The following is an 18,377-nucleotide window of genomic DNA, read 5'->3' as shown; positions in this document are numbered from 1 at the left end:
ACAAAGGATGCTTTTTTGCAAGAAACTGGATGGGACAAGCAACCTCTCCTTCTGAAACTCATAGTCTCCTCTTCCTTCTATTACGGGGCAGGGGTGGCGTGGGGGATAAGCATGGGAGACTGAGGTGAACACTATCCAGAATCCACAACCCTAATTACTATACCAGTTTTCATTTTGCATATTCCCTTCTGGTCTTTGCATACTTACAGGTGCCCCATTGAAGAGGTAGCCTAGAAGATGAGAAATGTAGGTGGCAAGAACACCATGAATATGTTTTATATTTTTATGGAGTTGTGTCATTTACTTGACTTGACTGTCTTACAAGGGTCAGCCCATCTCTAGAGTGGCCAGGGAGGGTCTCTGGTAGAGGAAAGCCTCCCGGACATGCTTCCTGGTGCCACACATGTACATGCTGTCCCTCTAGGTGGTACACTGGCAAAGCCCCCACATGCACGCCTACTACCCAGCCCTCACTTCTTGGCCGTCGCTGCTAGGAGACATGCTGGCCGATGCCATCAACTGCTTGGGATTCACCTGGGTGAGTAACCATGGCCGTAGCTGTAACTGGTGGCAGCTGGAGATGTAGCAGAAAGTGTCATCCTGGGGCAGGCGTATTCTGTCCTGATCTCTGAATGGGGGTTCTAAGTTAAATATTAACAATGGCTACATTCTTTGAGCTTGAACTTTATAGAAATTATCTCATCTTATCTTTTAACCCTATGGAATCATGAGTATTGGCCCATTTTGCAGATAAAGAAATGGAGACTTGGTAACTTATCTCCCCAGGATCACACAGCTCATAGAGACCGAGATGACATTTGGACTGAGATCTGGTTATTGCTACAGTTTGTGATCCTAACTAAGCACTTTGGTGCCTATGGGTATAACTTCCCCTGGGCTCTTGTCTGTGAAGGGTTAGGGATATATCCTCAGATTCTCCTTAATAACCCCCTAAGGACCAAGCTGCTTTAAATTGTGCCAGAAGCCTCCGCGAACAGCTTTATATTTTAAGCCTGAACTGTTATAGGGTGTGTCAGGGAGGATGGAGGGCTTCGATGGGGGAGGGGGGAGAGTTGCTATCTTTTCCAGGAAGGAGTGCTTTCTTTCTTAGTCCTAAAACTTGCCCTTGGCTTTCAGGATGCTGCTCACCTGGGTATTTTGGGGACTAGGGAAGCCAAATGGAAGCAATCATTTCTAGGGCTATTTCTCCATGGAACTTTGGGAGTTAGGAAAGACTTTACCTCATTGAGGTGGGGCATCAATCCAAAGCCCTACATCCTTTTCCCTCTCTGTTGTGGCAGAGGATGGGGTGGGAATGGGGCACAGGGCCTGACACGGACCCCTTCTCCGGGGTTGGGGGGGAGATAGGCCAGGTTCCCACTGATAGTGTGGGGATGCAGGGAGGGCCAGGGCAGAGACAGATGTGTTTCTGGGGCTGGTGGGGGGACATCTTGGTGTCCTGGGGGCTGTCTGGATGAAGTTGCTTTCCCTCTTCCAGGCCTCCAGCCCTGCATGCACGGAGCTGGAGATGAATGTCATGGACTGGCTGGCGAAAATGCTGGGACTCCCAGAGCACTTCCTGCACCACCACCCCGGCAGCCAGGGAGGAGGCGTCCTGCAGGTGCCTACCTTGGCAAAGCTCCTCCCAGCTTGGGGCCCGAGTAGTGAAAGATAAGCTGAACCCTGTTGCAGGCCATTCTCCTGTTTTCCACGGAGGTTCCCCCCTCCGCCACTGCGTCACCCCCTCCGCCACTATCACTGCCATCATCGTCTTGCCCTTAGCCTTTGTCATTATCCTGATGGTCACCATGATGGCCGACGCGGCCCTCAGAGCTACTGCCTCGGCCGCTACCACCACTCCCACCGTGGCTGGCACCGCCACTCTTCCTTTTTCTCCTTTTTCTTTGAAAAAGATTAAGAAGTCCACCCATGGTCACATTTCCAGTACTGCTCGATTCAGTTTCTTTGTTTCTTACCCGACCGCTCCCCTTCCTTGAATCATTTAACACCTTACGGTAAAAGGAAAAGAGAAGACAAGGAGAGACTTCTTGCCCTCCCTTCTGGGTCCAGGACACCCTGGGCAGTGAGAAAAATGAACACCATAAATTTATCTTATCCTACAGCCCTATCATTTGGATATCTGTCAAATGATAGTTCCTCAAAGATTTCTTGTGTTGTTAAGAGCCATCGGCATAGTGGAGCTTGCTAGGAGCCTCGCGTTGACCGTGCATATTGCTGCGTACTTTTGCATCTATAAATCCTTGATATTTATGAGGGCTCGGTTCTGAGAACTTTGAGGACCCCCAGATTCCTGAATTCTACTCTAATACATAATTTTCCTAGTTTTACAACCTCTAAGATAGAGATAATAATAACTAATAATAGAGCAACAATGTTTTCCTCAGAGAGTGTGTATGAACATTCAATGAGCCCTTCTCCTTCTTCTTTTTTAAAGATTTTATTTACTTGACAGAGAGGGAACACAAGCAGAAGAAGTGGGAGAGGGAGAAGCAGGCTGCCTCCTGAGCAGAGAGCCCAATGCAGGATTCGATCCCAGCACCCTGGGATCATGACCTGAGCCAAAGGCAGATGCTTAACCAACTGAGCCACCCAGGTGCCCCTGAATGAGCCCTTCTTTAAAATAAAGATAGCCATGCTGCCCTAAGATGAGAACCTGGAAATTTTGCTGGGCTCATTTGCTAGCTGAATGACTCTCCCTCTCTCTCCAGTCTTGCAGCAAGATTAAAATCCTCCCAAGGAAGGCAAATTACTGCATGCTGGGGACCTTCTGGGTCGTTTGCAGATAGTTACAACTTCAGATAGTATATCTGGGCGACATGCTAAATGTCTGCCATACAGGATCTTGCTTTCCATTTAATTATCTCAAGGACTCTGTAGGTAAATACTATCATCACCAATTTTTGAGATAAGAGCACTGGAGCTCAGAGAGGTTAAAAACTTGCCCCAGTTGCCCTGCTGGTAAGTGGAAGAAAGGATTTAAACACATGCTCATCTACATCCAAACGGCGCATCCTCCTGTATTCATCAGCCATGTTCAGTCCTGTAACATCTCTGAGCATTGCTATCCTCATCTGTAGACGGGAATCACAAGTACCTCAGCGAGGTTTTATGAGGAGCCAGTGGGATGACAGAACGTTTTGTAGACTACAAATTATTATTATTACTATTCTGCTGGCTTCCTTGTTGCAGAGTGATATCCAGCTGCTGAATATCTAGTGGGATCTGATCTACACTGCCATCTGCCAGGCTTTTTAGCAGGGAGAGCAAGGAGCTCTATCTGTAGGAAGAGTTCAAGAAGCAAAGACACCAGAGACTGAGTGAATGAATGATGAGAAACCTTTAAGAATTCTGTGAGGTTGCTGAGGGGCCCACTGGATTCCCACAGTCATGGCCAAAACAAAGTCCTAATCCAGCCTTCATTTGGTTAATTAATTAGTACACCCACTCTGGGAGGCAGCCGAAGGGGTGCTTTTCATTTTATAAACAGAAAAGAGTCCCCGGAGGGGCAACGGTAGCCCAAGGTCATAGGAGCCACTGGTAACAGAACCAAAGCCAAAGTGACCAGCCTCTCACATTAAGCCAGGACCCACTCTCTCGGGAATGTCCCTTTAGAAACAAACTCCATTTCCATGTCTAAACTGAATAAATGAACAGTTCTTTATTTTTAGCAAGCTTTATGTGTGGAACAAACATATCTATAGGCAAATTTGTATCTAGCAGAGGCTGAGCAGTCTCTTTTTGGTCTGTGGCCTCTCTAATAAAGATGTTGGTATTAGGTGCAAATTTGCTTTCATGACTTTCCGGGGCAATTGGAAGAGAGGCTGGTGTCCCAGGAATGCATGGGGTGTTGTGAACGGAGAATGCGGGATAGATCTGTGAGTCAGGAGAAAGGACAACCCTTTGGGCAGGGCCAGGGGAATACGCCAGGGGACGAGAGTAAGAGGCTGCCACTGGTAATCCTTCTTCCACTACAGAGCACAGTCAGCGAGTCCACCTTGATCGCCTTGCTGGCAGCAAGGAAGGACAAAATCCTGGCAATGAAAGCATCTGAACCCGGGGCAGACGAGTCCTCCCTGAATGCCCGGCTCATTGCCTATGCCTCTGACCAGGTGAGTTGCCCAGTACAGGCCAAACCCTGGGGCCAGGGCTTGGCTTCTGGAATCTTCGCTCTTGAGTAATTTTTTTCTAGACATGAGTATGCAGGAGCTCAGGGCGGCGCAGGCCTCAGAGGCTCTCTCCAGGGCTCATGAGGGGAGACACACAGCAAATGTTATTTTCGATTCCCCTAGTCTGGCTTCAGCAGTTTCGGGGGGTGCTCGTCCCGGGTGGACTCTGCTGACAGGTTTCCATTGTCCTTCTAGGCTCACTCCTCAGTGGAAAAAGCTGGTTTGATTTCCCTGGTGAAGATGAAGTTTCTGCCTGTGGACGACAACTTCTCACTCCGAGGGGAGGTTCTTCAGAAAGCCATCAAGGAGGACAAGGAACGGGGCTTGGTGCCTGTTTTTGTAAGTCAGAACATGTTCTCGGCTTAGAATGATAGGACCTGGAGGCGAGGAAGGAATTTGGGCAGAATTTCAGCAAGTAACATGCTGGAAAAAAAAAAAAAGCGCAGAACAGTTGTCAAATACGATGTTTTACAAATTATGAGTTGCTATTTGTTGGTGTGTTAGGACATAAATTTTGTGGGTCATAATCCGTATAAGAAACAAGAATAGAAACCATCAGAGTGCATTCCTATAGCCAGAATTGTATGGTTTGGTGAAACTTTTCTTTCACATGCACACATGTACTAGATTGCTGTATAAAATGTATTTCTTACTGCGGGTCATGGTAAAATGTAATGTGAAATACACGCTCTTCCAGTGGGATGGGTAGGATAGATAATAGCTGTGGTTAAATCTTTTTTTCAGGCCAACTGTGTCACATGAGCCCACCTTCCCACATTAACTTCCTTTATTTTCCTTCAGGTGTGTGCAACACTGGGGACCACTGGGGTCTGTGCATTTGACTGCCTGTCAGAGCTGGGCCCCATCTGTAAGTGTCTGCCCTGTCTGGCTAGGAAGAGTCATGAACTTTAGACTGTTCCCTAGGGCAGGAACCTGAAATTGGCTCCGTGGCATTATCTTCCCCCTCGTGGGTCAGTGCAGAGAGCTTAAGAAGAGCCACTGAAGGTCACAAGGCAGCCAGGGCACTGTTTTTCCCAGCAGTGGACTGGGGCTTAGAGCTGCCCCCCAGCCCTTGCCTTGAATCCTCTCTAGGAAGCAACAGTGGGAGAGTCTCGGGTTTTCGTGCCCTCTCATTTGTATGTCAAAATCTACTTAAAACAGGCCATATGGGAAACATAGGGTAAAGGAGGCACCGTGAAATATTTTCTATTCTAGGCTAAGGAAAGGAAAATGGTAGGGTAGGGGAAACCATGGGGGAAGATATAGGTGGGGAAGAAACCCAAATGGGGTTGCTTAAAATCCCTAAGCAAGAAACCCACTAGGAAAGAGAGACATCCCTTCTGGCACATTTGTGTTAGATGCGTTAACCCTGCTCTCCGGACCAGTGGGGAGTTGCTTTCTGTGCCAGGAACTTCTAGCCTGTCGACCCTCTGGCTGGTGAGAGCAAAAGGCCGGTTGTGGCTCCGTGGATTTTCCCTTCTGGAGGTCCCCACCCCTCCTGTCCATGAGCTGCCCCTGTGGCCCTTCCCCCAGTCCTGCCTCCCAGCCAGGCAACATTTGTCTCATCAGGTGCCACTGAAGGGTTGTGGCTCCACATCGATGCTGCCTATGCAGGCACGGCCTTCCTGTGCCCCGAGTACCGGGGGTTTCTGAAGGGCATCGAGTACGCCGATTCCTTCACCTTTAACCCTTCCAAGTGGATGATGGTGCACTTTGACTGTACTGGCTTCTGGTGAGTGAGGCAGCCAAGCTTCCAGCCCATGGGAAAGCCTTGCTTCCTCTGGAGAGGCCTCAGCCACTAATGCCTGTTTGGAAACCCACAGGGTCAAGGACAAGTACAAGCTGCAGCAGACCTTCAGCGTGAACCCCATCTACCTCAGGCATGCCGACTCAGGCATGGCCACTGACTTCATGGTGAGTGGCCAGAAACAGTCTCTGGGATGGAAGCTCACTGCACCTGACCCGAGAAGGTCTCCTTGATGTTGACTTCCGTCCGAATTTGGCATATTGTGAATCCATCCCATAATATGTTGCTGTATGCCTTCGGTTTCTAAGCATATCGAATGAAACCCAGAAAATTGTTAAAAAGCCTAGAAAATGAGACCAACCTCTGAGGCAATATGCCCATTTCCTGAATATGTGTGGCATTCCTTAATTTCCAGAGATGTCTTTTCTACCGTGAGTGGATCGATTCCCTTTTGTCTCCATCTTGGATAATCTTTTCTGCTTAGTGCCCAGCAGCAGGGAAGGGTGGAGAATCTCCATGGGTAGGGAAAAATGCTCCTTGCTTGAATCACTTTCATCTTTTGACCCCAGGGCGGTGGAGGCACGGTGGGAGGCTCCACGGGAGGGGGTGGGGCACAGGTACCCTTCCTGAGCTTCTGGATGCTGCCAACTAGTCCTGGCCTTCTCAGCTAGTTGCACCTCTGTCTCTTGAACCTGCCCACGTTCTCAGCCTGTACTATCTCCTGGGGAAGTGAATTCTTCAGATTTACCTCTCAGTTTGAAGAGGAGCCTTTCCTTTAATTATAGGGGAGACAGAGATGTAAACCAGTTATATCCGTGGCCAATGGGGGGCATCAGAGCAGAGTAGACAAGCTTGGTTTGAAATGCTACCCCAGCAGTGGGTCTTTGGGAAACTTAGTGGCTCTCTCTGAGCTGTGGCTTCCTCATCTATAAAATGGGCACAGAGACCCTGATTTCACAGACCCTGATTCACAGAGGCTGAAATGGGAACATACATGTAGATCACTTAATGCAGTCCTGGGAATGTGGCAAATGCTCAATTAACGGTAGGGGTAATATTGCTAAAAATCCTTCTTTTAAGCTGCAGAGATTCACTATAGCAAAGTGGTTAAGCGTTGAGGTGCTAAAGCCAGATGGCCTGTGTTTGAATTCTTGTTCCTCCATTTATTAACCTTTTGTGCCTTGGTAAAATGACTTAACCTCTGTGTCTTGGTTTCCTCATCTGTAAAATGAGGGTGATGATAATAATATTGGCTTCTTAGGCTTGTCGTGAGATTAAATGAGTTAATGCAGTGAGGCAGAGAGAGCAATGCCTGGTGTCTGTGATTCAGTTTGTAAAGAGATGGTTTTGTCTTGTCTCCTTGGGCAACTGAAATGTCTTGACCTTTTAGTCCTAAAATAACAGCTCTGTCATCTCTTGATTGTATTGCTTATTCTCCCTCAGACCAGCTCACATTTCCTTTAGATTTTTGAAGATTTTGATTGGAATTGTAGCTACTCAGCTTACACACCGTCAAGAGGTTGATAAAAATAGATGAGTAATGGTTCTTGCATCTTCACTGCCCTGTCTGGTAGGTTTTTAGCAATTTTTTAATTAAAAAAACATTTCCACAGCATCCCAAGGGGCAGAGCTCTTCAGGGATAATTCTAAGTTTCTTTCTTGAGTGTGAAATGGGAAATGGTACCCGTTCTTCCATAAGTGTATTTGGATCATCATAACTTAAGAGCATTATCTTACCTTTGCCCCTTTTGGATCTCGTGTTACCTTTTTGTTTGCTTGTGTGTTCCCACCAGTGTCATGAGATCTTTCTGTGGTTTGTTCCCATCAGTTTGGAGATTTTATGGTACTCTCTCTCTTCTAGATAACTTATTATAAAAAATATTGAATTATACTTTTCATAGCACTGGTCCAGGGGAACCTTATTATTTATATTTCCACATCCAGAAGGTGCGCTTTATGCGTTTTCCTTCCCCCACCTCTAATTCTATGGATTCCATTTTCAAGTCTAAAAGAGACTTCTAGAAAATGGAAGCTTCTATCTGTTGTGATCCTGGGAGTCTTCACTGCTGCTCTGACCCAAGCTCTTTCTCCCCCAGGTGGCTGTAGCTATAAATAGAAGCCCAGCCATGTTTGAGAGGAGCCAGAAATAAGCAGCATCCTGGGAGAGAAGACTTACGGACTTCATCCCTGGGCTCTGGCACCACCTAAAATCAGGGCTAGATTTTCTGACCTCAAGCTCCCACTAGCAGATGGGGCTTCCTCTGGAGACGCCTCAGCCACTAATGCCTGTTTGGAAACCCACAGGGTCATGGACAAGTACAAGCTGCAGCAGACCTTCAGCGTGAACCCCACCTACCTCAGGCATGCCGACTCTTGCCTTTGGCAGGGGAGACCTGCAAAATCTTGGAAGGACACAGAGGAGGCTTGGGGAATGTCTCGATTTAAAGAAGAGCCACATCACCCTTTCTAAGTCCAAATTTCCTGCTCTAACCAAGAATATCAGCTAGCTGGGTCAGCATGGATTGGTTTTGGAATAGTGACAAGAGGAATAACTGAGCATATGAACATAGTGTGAAGAAATAAAAAATAAAATAATCTCTGCCTCTCATTTTAATTTGCTGGTGAGATAAAGTAGCCATTTAGCCATAACCATTTGGGAAGCCATGTTTCTAGAGAAGGCTCTTATTATCCATTCATTATTCTCCCAAAGTGTCCATCTACTAAGGGATGGAACTGACTGAGTTCCCTGTCACAGGGATTTTGTCCTGTGTCCAGGTTTTGATGCCCTCTGCTGGTAAACCAAAGTCCCCAAGCTGGAAAACAAAGGCTTAGTACTTGACATAGGAGAAACATTGTCTATCCACAATGGGACAGTGTCCCCAAAGGGAAAGTGCCCATGCCAGGTCAGGAAGTGAGTATGAAGGGTGAAGGTGAGCACATTTTTGAGGATTTGGTAATCCTGTGGACGAGTACATGAATATCAGTGGAACAAATATTTATTTTTAGTCAACAGAAATTGTGGTGAAGCTTTCTGACATTTGAAGAAGAGGTCATTAGAAACTACATTACCACATCAGGGTAACTGTCAGTGTTTTCCAAAGCCTTTGGTCTGTTTTCAGATGTGTGAAACTGGTTTGAAATTGGTTTGAAAATGTTTCGATCTAGGGTGCCCACGGCCTTGAACTTTAAGCTCTGTTGATTTGGTTACCAGGAACAGAGGGTCAGTTTTAGTTTCACAGAGGCCCAGATGTGGATGCTTATTTGAAACCTGAAAGCTGGAGTCATGGCTCCTGAGGGCACGGGAATGTCACAGGAATGTCACAGGAAGAAGTCAGGACCAGACCGTGACATTAAATAATGATCATCTTGGCTCTAGGCAGAAAGACTGCTGTGATTCGTAGCTCACATTTTTATCACCTAAATAGCCACCGCTTGCTGATGACTTCCTGTGAAGCTCTTTGCATTGGTTCTCTTCGCGCCACTTCCTTCGGAGGTGCTGCTCGTTCTCGGTCTCACGAGGAGCCAGTGGGTGGCATCACCCAGGAAGTGGCAGACCCAGAGGGGAAACCCACGTCTGCGGGGCTGTAGCGTCCCAGCTCTTGACCACTCTTCTTTACATTTTTGGGAGAATAGAAATACTATTCTCTGCAATTCGAGGAACTTAGATTCTTTTCGAGAAAAAAAAAATGTATTGCCCCATCTTGAATATCAGCCTGAAATGTTTATAGCAGCGTTTGAAGCAAAATGGCTTCTCCTTGGTTCAGGGTCATGGGCTTGGTTTCCACTTGTCATGCTCTTGGACAAGGGTAACTCTTGGCTACCTTCCTACGTGACAGGGCAGGCTTTGGTAACTTGCCTTGGCTTTTTCTCCTTAGCAACAACTTCCGGAGTCATGGTGACACTGTCTATCCCTGGAGGGCAGGGCAGGCAGGGTATGACAATGCCAAGGAGTGTGTGAGGGAGCAGCGCCCTTGCCTCTAATCATCAGCCCTGTGTGCCTTTTTTCTAGCACTGGCAGATCCCCCTGAGCCGGCGGTTTCGCTCTATCAAACTCTGGTTCGTGATTCGGTCCTTTGGCGTGAAGAATCTTCAAGCGCACGTCAGACATGTATGTAGTCTTGTTGTGTGTCCTTGTGGGGGAGGAAGACTGGTTTCTGCCCAGGGGACCTGCGGTGTATGGCTCAGGTGTCTGGGCCTCTTCTTGAGCTCCTGGGACTTGATTATTCAAGGTAGCCATTTCTTTGTTAGCTCGAGGGACCCTGAGCAGAACATGACACCGGGGGGCTATCTGCTGTCTGTTTCCCTGCAGGATGGTCTCATTATGCCTTCTGTTAGTCGTCAAGCACCAGGTAGTGATGGCCTGAGAGCCTATTTTGCAGAGAGAGAAAGAAAATAGATCAAAGGGCAGCATGTGTGTCTGGAGTAGGAACATATCTTTCTAAGAATTACTCTGATTATCACAGCTGCCTGAAAATTTGAGTCACTCGTGGTTATGCCTGAGACACGGCTCTTCTGGCTTGGACATGTAGACCTACCAAGTCTGGAACAAGCCTCTCTGCTTTGTATCAATACCTATTTACCGAAGGTAAATATTTGGTACAATTTATTTTAACTCAATTCAATAGCAACAACAACAACATCATTGTGCTAGAAATAAGACCCAGAAGTAAATGAGACAGGCAGTGCCCCTCTGTCATATTCTTCATGAAATGGGCAGAACTTGACTAAGAATTTTGGCTAGTAGCTTTTTTCGTCCATTTCTCCGAGCGCCTATGAATAAGGCAAAACCATTGATAAAAGCCACGGATAAGTCCAAAGACCTTGTCCGTTATCACTCTGTGTGTCTTTCCCCTTTTACCTTCCCTTTAGGGAATTTCTTCTTCATGAAATAAACACAAAACCAAATGAAATGGTTGAAGCAGTAACTGTGACCGGTTTACTGTTGGTAATTTTACATTTGTAATAAACATCAAGGTATTTGGCAACCGGATGTTTATCAATGAGTGGCTGTAGTAGGCATGTAGTAGGGACATCAGGCACTTTGTGCTCTCTCAAGATCCTCAGACTCAAGATTGGAGGTAGTGGGCCGGGAAATGAGACAGTGGAGGTTGCAAGTCACCAAGAAAGCTCTTTTGTGTGCAACTTAGGACCGGATAGTGTAGGTGCTGGTCGACTCCCTAACGCTCCTCTTGCAAGTCAAAGCTCCGAATTCCATCAGTTCCCCCACTCCCTACACTAGGCCCACACTTCTGGTCCTGGCTTTCAAGGACCCGGGTATCAGCCTTTATTTTAGCTCAGGCTTCTCACTGACCCATTACAGCTGTGTCCTCAGTCTGCCTCTGCTCCTTCACCTGTACTTTGTCCTTCTGGATTTCTTTCTCTTCTCCAAATGTTGTTAAAGGATTACATTTCATTTCTCCCAGGAGCTTCCCTGACTATTCCATCTGCTCTAGTCACGGTCACTGCTTCCTTGGCATTCCTAAGATGACCTACTCAAGCACACTTATAAAACTGAGCTCACAGGTCCAATCTCCCACAACAGTAAGGGGTAGAACCAAAACAGAGTTGTTGTGAGTTAATTTTATTTCTTCAACTTGCCTGAGATCATAATTATTACTTGCATAGGGTCTTAAGTTTTAAAAATACCTTATAGTGTTTCATTAGATTCTTACAACAATGCTTGGGATGGCCACCCTGACCAGCCCCATATCATAAGCGAGGCTCAAAGATGGTAATTGCGCTGCTGAAGAGTGGAAAGCCTTCTCGCTTCACAATTTTGGGCTATCTTCTACTATGTGAGCTCTTGAAGGTTATGTAAAACCAAGATGTGTATCTCTCTGTCATACAGTAATGCTTTAGAGCATGGAATCTGGGTTTGGTTTTTCTGTTCTACCCTTTACTATTTGGTGACCTTGGACAAATTACTTAAACTTTTGTGTTTGGCTTCCTGATTTATAAGATGGGAAATGATAGTACGTCTCAAAGCTTAATGGTGATGATTAGATGAGATAAACATATAAAGCCCTTACTTAGTACAGGACCTAATACTCACCTAAGTATTCATTGAATATTTTTTCTTTCCTTTCCTCCTCCTCCTTTTTCTGCTTCTTCCTCTTCCTCCCCTTCCCCACTTCTCCATTTTTTTCCCTTCTTCTAATGATAACAGATGACTGTCCTCATCAACATCATCATCATCATTCATCATTTCTATCACCTACAATTGGGATTGGTAAACTTTTTCTGTGAAAGACAGACAGTAACTGTTTCTGGCTTTGCGAGCCATACTATTTCTCTTGCACCTATTCAATTCCAACATTGTAGCACAAAAGCCACCGGTAGACAATACATAAACAAATGGGCATGGGTATGTTCCAGGAAGGCGTTGTGTTTGGCCTTGGGGCTGTAGTCTGCCCACCCTCGACCTAGATTGGTTCAGGGCATGGGTAGCAGCAATGCTTTCCCTCCTCATGAAGGTGGCAGGGATGCTGAGCCATTTTCTCTCTCCCCTGGCCCCTGCTTCTACCTTGTTACAATCAGCTTACATTGTAGGAAGCAGCGGAGCATGGTGGGAGGAGCATGTACTTGGTGACCAGGAGACCCGCATTGTGCCACTTGTACCTCAGGGAAGTCACTTTCCTTGAGCCCCGCTGAGAAAATTAGGAGGTTAAGACAGAAGAAACGGGAGTGTGGTGTGAACATGGTGAAGGAAAAGAAAGGGAATGCTAAGTCTGAGATCAGAGGCTTGAAGGGAAGGATAGATCAAAACCTAAAAAGAAAGAAAAGAAAGATCCCAGTGTACTCAAGGAAACAGAGGTCCCCCAACATCCTTCCTGCTTATTCTTCTGGTATAACAGCTGGGCCCACCCAACCACATCCTGCTTGACACCAACTTCATCAACTTTTCCATTAAAACCAAACTTGACCTAGTATAGTCAATGATGGACTGTCTGTATGCCACGTGTATCCCTTGTATAACCGACTGTGTAATGGCCAAAATTGAGAAACTGGGGCAAAAGTGGTGTGATTAGCTAAAGTCCTTTGAGTTCTCTTGAAATTGAGTATCAAGTCTGAGAACCAGGTGATTCAATGAGAACCAGGTGAGAATAATAATTACTTAGCAAATATTTTATTGAGAATCTTCTAGATGCTTAAAGAAACTTTTTAGAAATGAAAGAAAAGGTAAGTCCTGTCCTTGTTTAGTTAATAATTTTAGGTTTTAAAAAAAAGGAAAATTTAAAAAATGACAAACTTCAGTGAAAGATTAATATGGTACAAAGGTTTAAATTTTTTTATTGTGGGAAAATATCCATAATGTAAAATTGACAACTTTAACCATTTTTAAGTGTAAAATTCAGTGACATTGTGTACAATCCCAATATGTGCAACCATCATTACTATTTCCAGAACTTCTCCCATCATCCCAAACAGAAATGCTGTACTTGTTAAACTTGTACAGAGGGTTTTTTCTTTCTTTCTTCTTTCTTTCTTTTCTTTCTTTCTTTCTTTCTTTCTTTCTTTCTTTCTTTCTTTCTTTCTTTCTTTCTTTCTTTCTTTCTTTCTCTTTTCTTTTCTTTCTTTCTTTCCTTCCTTCTTTCTTTCTCTCCTTCCTTCCTTCCTTCCTTCCTTCCTTCCTTCCTTCCTTCCTTCCTTCCTCCCTTCTTCCCTCCCTCCCTCCCTCCCTCCCTTCCTTCCAAGATTTTATTTATTTATTTGAGAGAGAGAGAGAGAGAGAGAACACAGAGGGAGACTGAGCAGGGAGCCTGACGTAGGGCTCCATCCCAGGACCCTGAGATCATGACCTGAGCCAAAGGCAGGTGCTCAACTGACTGAGCCACCCAGGCACCCTGAGAGTTTTCAATGATGTATGTAGGGAGGATGTATAAAAATATATTCTCTGTGGAATGAAAAAAAAAAGAGGGGGTAATGAAACAACATGTGAGGTATAAGGTATGAAAAGGTTTGAGAGACAAGGGAAAGATGTAGGCTTAGGATAAGGGCAGGGCTTTTGACAGCCCACATGGTGCCTCTACATACTGTGAAAACAAGAATCTCTTCCTCTGGGCAGATACAGCCTGTACAAATTATCTGGATGGGAATGCAGAGATTGGGCTGGGTTTTGGCCCTCGCTTGCCACCTGGACCAGTCAGAAAGCTGTGAAGCCAGGATATGAGGCCAGATTGCATTGATTGCAAAGCACATGCATTCCGGCCCTGGGGCTGAGTTGAAAGAGAGCCCTCAGAAATGAATTCCTGAGGTGGATCTGATGTGACAAGCAATAGGACATTGCTCACGGGAGGTTTTCCAGCTTGGAATATGAGCTAAATCAAATGGAGAAGAAAATCAGGCAGAAGCCATTCAGAACTCTGTGGTTCAAAGGTGTCACGTTTAAACCCATTTAGCAGTGTGAAACTTTATGCAGAATTGTCCCTTGCCGATTATTAATCTCAGTTCTCTCTATATTTACAATTTTAGGGCACTGAAATGGCAAAATATTTTGAGTCTCTGGTCAGAAATGACCCTTTCTTTGAAATCCCTGCCAAGAGGCACCTTGGCCTGGTGGTTTTTCGCTTAAAGGTAATGCCATCTCCCATGGCTTATAATTATGTTATTTGGTGGTTGTTCAGCCTCTTGGATCTATAAATACTGGGCTTCTGGGGATGCTTGTGGTGGGGGGATATGACACAGACATCATTTTTCTTTATTCTTCAAACAGGGTCCTAATTGTCTCACAGAAAGTGTATTAAAGGAATTAGCTAAAGCTGGCCGTCTCTTCCTCATCCCGGCCACTATCCAGGACAAGTTGATCATCCGTTTCACTGTGACATCCCAGTTCACCACCAGAGGGGACATCCTGAGAGACTGGAATCTCATTCGAGATGCTGCTACTCTCATCCTGAGTCAGCACTGTACTTCCCAACCTAGCCCTCAGGTTGGGAACCTCATCCCCCAAACCACGGGCCCCAGAGCCTTGGCCAATGGGATGTCCCTTCAGTCTGCCCATGGGGCAGGCTATGACCAAGGCCAGGCCAGGAAGATCATCAAGCAGCCTCAGTGTGTGGGGGCCAGTCCTGTGAAAAGGGAAGACAGCTGCCATCTTGAAACCCTCTTGGACCCACTTGATGACGACTGCTTTTCAGAAGAGGCCACAGACGTCACCAAGCACAAGCTATCCTCCTTCCTGTTCAATTATTTGTCTGTGCAAAATAAGAAGAAGGCTGTGCGTTCCTTCAGTTGCAACAGCATGCCTGTGAGTGCTCAGAAGCCACTGCCTGCGGATGGCTCTGTGAAGAATGGTGGCTCCTCCAGGGCCAGAATCTTCTCTAGGTTCCCAGAAGAGATGATGATGTTAAAGAAAAGTGCCTTCAAAAAACTCATCAAGTTTTACAGCGTCCCAAGCTTTCCAGAATGCAGCTCTCAGTGTGGGCTCCAGTTGCCCTGTTGCCCTCTGCAGGCGATGGTTTAGACCAGGGGTTTCAGCCAGAATCCAAGAATGTGTTTCAGGGAGTTGCTGAGCCCCTCAAAATTGTATGCTGAATTTGTGTGCTTATGTGTATGTGCATTTTTCTTAAGAGAGAGCCCATCACTTTATCAGATTCTCACAGAGGTTCATGACCCTTGACAAGATACAAATGGGTAGCTTAAGGCAGCATGGTACAGAAGGCCCCAGCCATCTGGTCAGAGAGAAAGGACCCCAGGAAGTGTACTGACAGGCAGCTTCTGTGGTTCAGCTTGTGATATGAAATATATTATAGAAATAAATTGTACTTGTCCCTGAAAAACTATCTTGTGTGACTTAATTGACCACTGAGACATTGACTAATTCATCAGAGCATATCCTGGAGCCTAAATATATGTATTTATGGATTCTACTTTTTGGGATGTGGATTTAACTCTGAAAGAATGACTTTGGAGGAGCCCTTGGTATGAAGAAGGCAGGCAGTTTGAGGCAGGCACTGTGACTCACAGTTTATAAATGAGGAGACCGCGGCCCCAGGTCACAAAAGCTTGTAAGTGGGCAAAGCCAGGTCTCCTTGTCTTTGATAAAACTCATGCTATTTCCACCGTGCTGTACTTGATCAGAAGCTCACAGTCCAGCAGGCCCCCCCCCTCCCCAGTCCTTCAGTACATTTCAAAGTTCCCTCTCTAGATTTGGAACTTGTACATTTTCTCTCTGGACGCTGTCGTCAAATAAAAGCTGTCCTCCCAGGCAGCTTGCCCAGTTAATTCATAGGTCAAAACCTGTTTTCTTCCTATTTGAGATGGCTCTGAAATGGGTTATATTAACATTGTCAAAGGTAAACAAAGCTGGATGCTAGTTAAAGTGGTAAGGACAGATTTTACTCAGTAATATATTGTTGCAGTAGGGAAAAGGGTCCAGGATAAAGTAGACTCAACTTTGACTTGGAGGTGAGCAGGCACTTTATAGGGAGGATGAGTGGGAAGGAGGCAAGCAGGGTCTTGGTAGAGTCAGGGAAGTGAAAAATGACAAAAAGCAGGAAGAGGGCATAGGTCCATGTGAAATCCATCCGGGTTTGCTAACTGGTGCTTAGTGAAGTTAGACTTCTATCCCCCCCACAGGGGCTGGGAAACAGGCCCATCTTCAAGTGTTGGATGGAATCAACAGTAAATACCTTTTGTCAGCCTTGATTTTTCATAGTCAGTTACTTTCAGGGGAGCCAGGGTCATCCTAGGGTTGTGGCCTTGAGCTGTTGGAGCCTATGTTAGTGTTTGTCCAAGTCTTTACAGGCCAAGGTTGAGGCGTGGTCAACAAGATGGCTTGGAGGAGCCTGGCTAGAGTTTGGTCAAGGAGAGAGTTTTTATCAAGAGCATAAAGTTTCATGTTGACACTTCTTTCTAAGGGTCTTTCCAGTCAGCTTTCCTTGAAGGTCTGACCTGACTTCCTTCCTCATAGAGGCTTGGAGAACTATCACACTAGTGCTCAGCTCATCTCTTGGTCCATAGCAGGCACCCACAAAATGCTTGAGTGGATGTGCAAATGAACAACATGTGAACAAATCATCTCTTGGGTATGTCACTTCACTTGGCTAATCTTATCCATTTTTATAGTGATTCTCATTTGCTTCCATTTTTCATGCTGACATTTCCTAGTTTTATCCCTAAATTATTTTGCTGGCTGGAACATCCTATCTATGCACTGACTACAGGTTTCCAAACAATATGTTTGAAATTGGAGACCTATTGATTGATTTACATGGATATCAGCTTACGTTTTTAAAAAATAATCCACTTGTACTTTCAAATGATGATTCGTGCAGATATTTTTACAGGCATAGTTTGTGACCGTTCTAAAAGAGAAATATTGGTCTTTAAAACTGATTATCTGTCACAGGTAATGGCTTACTTTGATGTACACACACGCGAACCCAGGTGTTGAGGCCACTGTGCTGGTGTCTGTATCCATCACAGTGGACCTGTGGTACCTGGCCAGAACCACAGAGCTTTGGGGAAGTGGGAGACTGAGAAAGCCATCAGGCTGGGAGGGAGAGTTTCTGACCATCTAACTGGAAAGTCTAAAACCTGGCTCAAAGGTGGTCAGGCCCCAGTAGCCTCTGGTTACAGGCAAACTAATGTTCTGGCTAACAGTGTAAATGCTGACCCTTATCTGAGAACACACCCTTTGACATAACCTCTCCTTGCAACCAGATCTACTTTAACAAGATCAGAAGTCACATAATTGCACAATGTGATATTTTCGAAAACAAAAGTCATGTTCTCTCCCATCATTTGGGTTCAAATTGTCCCTGGGAGGTCAGTACAGCAAAGGCAGAGATATTTAGAGTTTTGCAAAAATTCCTAAGTGCTGACATACAAGCAACAACGTTACTGTTGGCAAAATTCACAAAGATGCAGGAGTATCTGGAGTTTTCCGAGGCCATCCTCAAATCCCTTAGGCATATTAAGTGCTCAGGCATTACTCATCATTGGGCATAATGAGTGGGGGCAGGGATTCTGGTCATGAGTCTTAGTCACTTAAAAACATGGAGAGAGTTTAATCAATATTTCTACAACTGTGTTGGGGGTGGGGGTGGTGACCTCTCTTGTCATCTATCATTGAGGATCCCCGAATATGTTTTCCTGGGGCCTTATGAGGGTTAAACTGGGGGAGAATTGGGGCTCCTTGCCAGCTCCTGGTCATCTGAAGATGTCCTCTAGGGAAGGAAACTCCATTTCTTTTAGGGAGGCTGGAGTGAACTTGGATTACACTTTTTGGACATGGACTTAGTTACTACGCTGTTCCCGTCTCCTAGGATAAGCTCTAGGAAAGAACATGTTGTCTTGATTGCCACTACGAGGGACCTGCTCCTAAGACTCTGTGTACAACTGACAGAGGCAGAGGGTAAGGAGTTCTCCTCAGGAAGGGAGCCGGCTGAGTGTAGAGAGAAAGAGCCTGTCTGCAAGAGCTCTTCAAAATTTCCAAACCT

The 18,377-nt window shown here is 45.7% G+C and overlaps 1 protein-coding gene across 1 annotated transcript in view; it reads left to right on the top strand.

Annotated features, from left to right (window-relative positions):
- Window positions 1-15,713, top strand: part of HDC (histidine decarboxylase) — a 21,701-nt gene extending 5,988 nt beyond the window's left edge. The window contains exons 3-12 of the mRNA XM_028100272.2: window positions 425-538; window positions 1,499-1,621; window positions 3,996-4,130; window positions 4,383-4,526; window positions 4,989-5,055; window positions 5,757-5,919; window positions 6,011-6,101; window positions 9,944-10,042; window positions 14,407-14,508; window positions 14,648-15,713. Coding sequence (XP_027956073.1) covers window positions 425-538; window positions 1,499-1,621; window positions 3,996-4,130; window positions 4,383-4,526; window positions 4,989-5,055; window positions 5,757-5,919; window positions 6,011-6,101; window positions 9,944-10,042; window positions 14,407-14,508; window positions 14,648-15,397 — 1,788 coding nt within the window. The 3' untranslated portion in view covers window positions 15,398-15,713. The remainder of the gene's footprint in view (window positions 1-424; window positions 539-1,498; window positions 1,622-3,995; window positions 4,131-4,382; window positions 4,527-4,988; window positions 5,056-5,756; window positions 5,920-6,010; window positions 6,102-9,943; window positions 10,043-14,406; window positions 14,509-14,647) is intronic.
- The last annotated feature ends 2,664 nt before the right edge of the window (window positions 15,714-18,377 follow it).

The sequence above is a fragment of the Eumetopias jubatus genome, unplaced genomic scaffold (assembly GCF_037043125.1).
Source record: "Eumetopias jubatus isolate StellerSeaLion01/CBP00866 unplaced genomic scaffold, mEumJub1_p1.0 scaffold_7, whole genome shotgun sequence".
Taxonomy (NCBI): Eukaryota; Metazoa; Chordata; class Mammalia; order Carnivora; family Otariidae; genus Eumetopias; species Eumetopias jubatus.
Note: the sequence above shows the minus strand (reverse complement) of the source record. Positions and strands in the feature narration are given on the sequence as shown.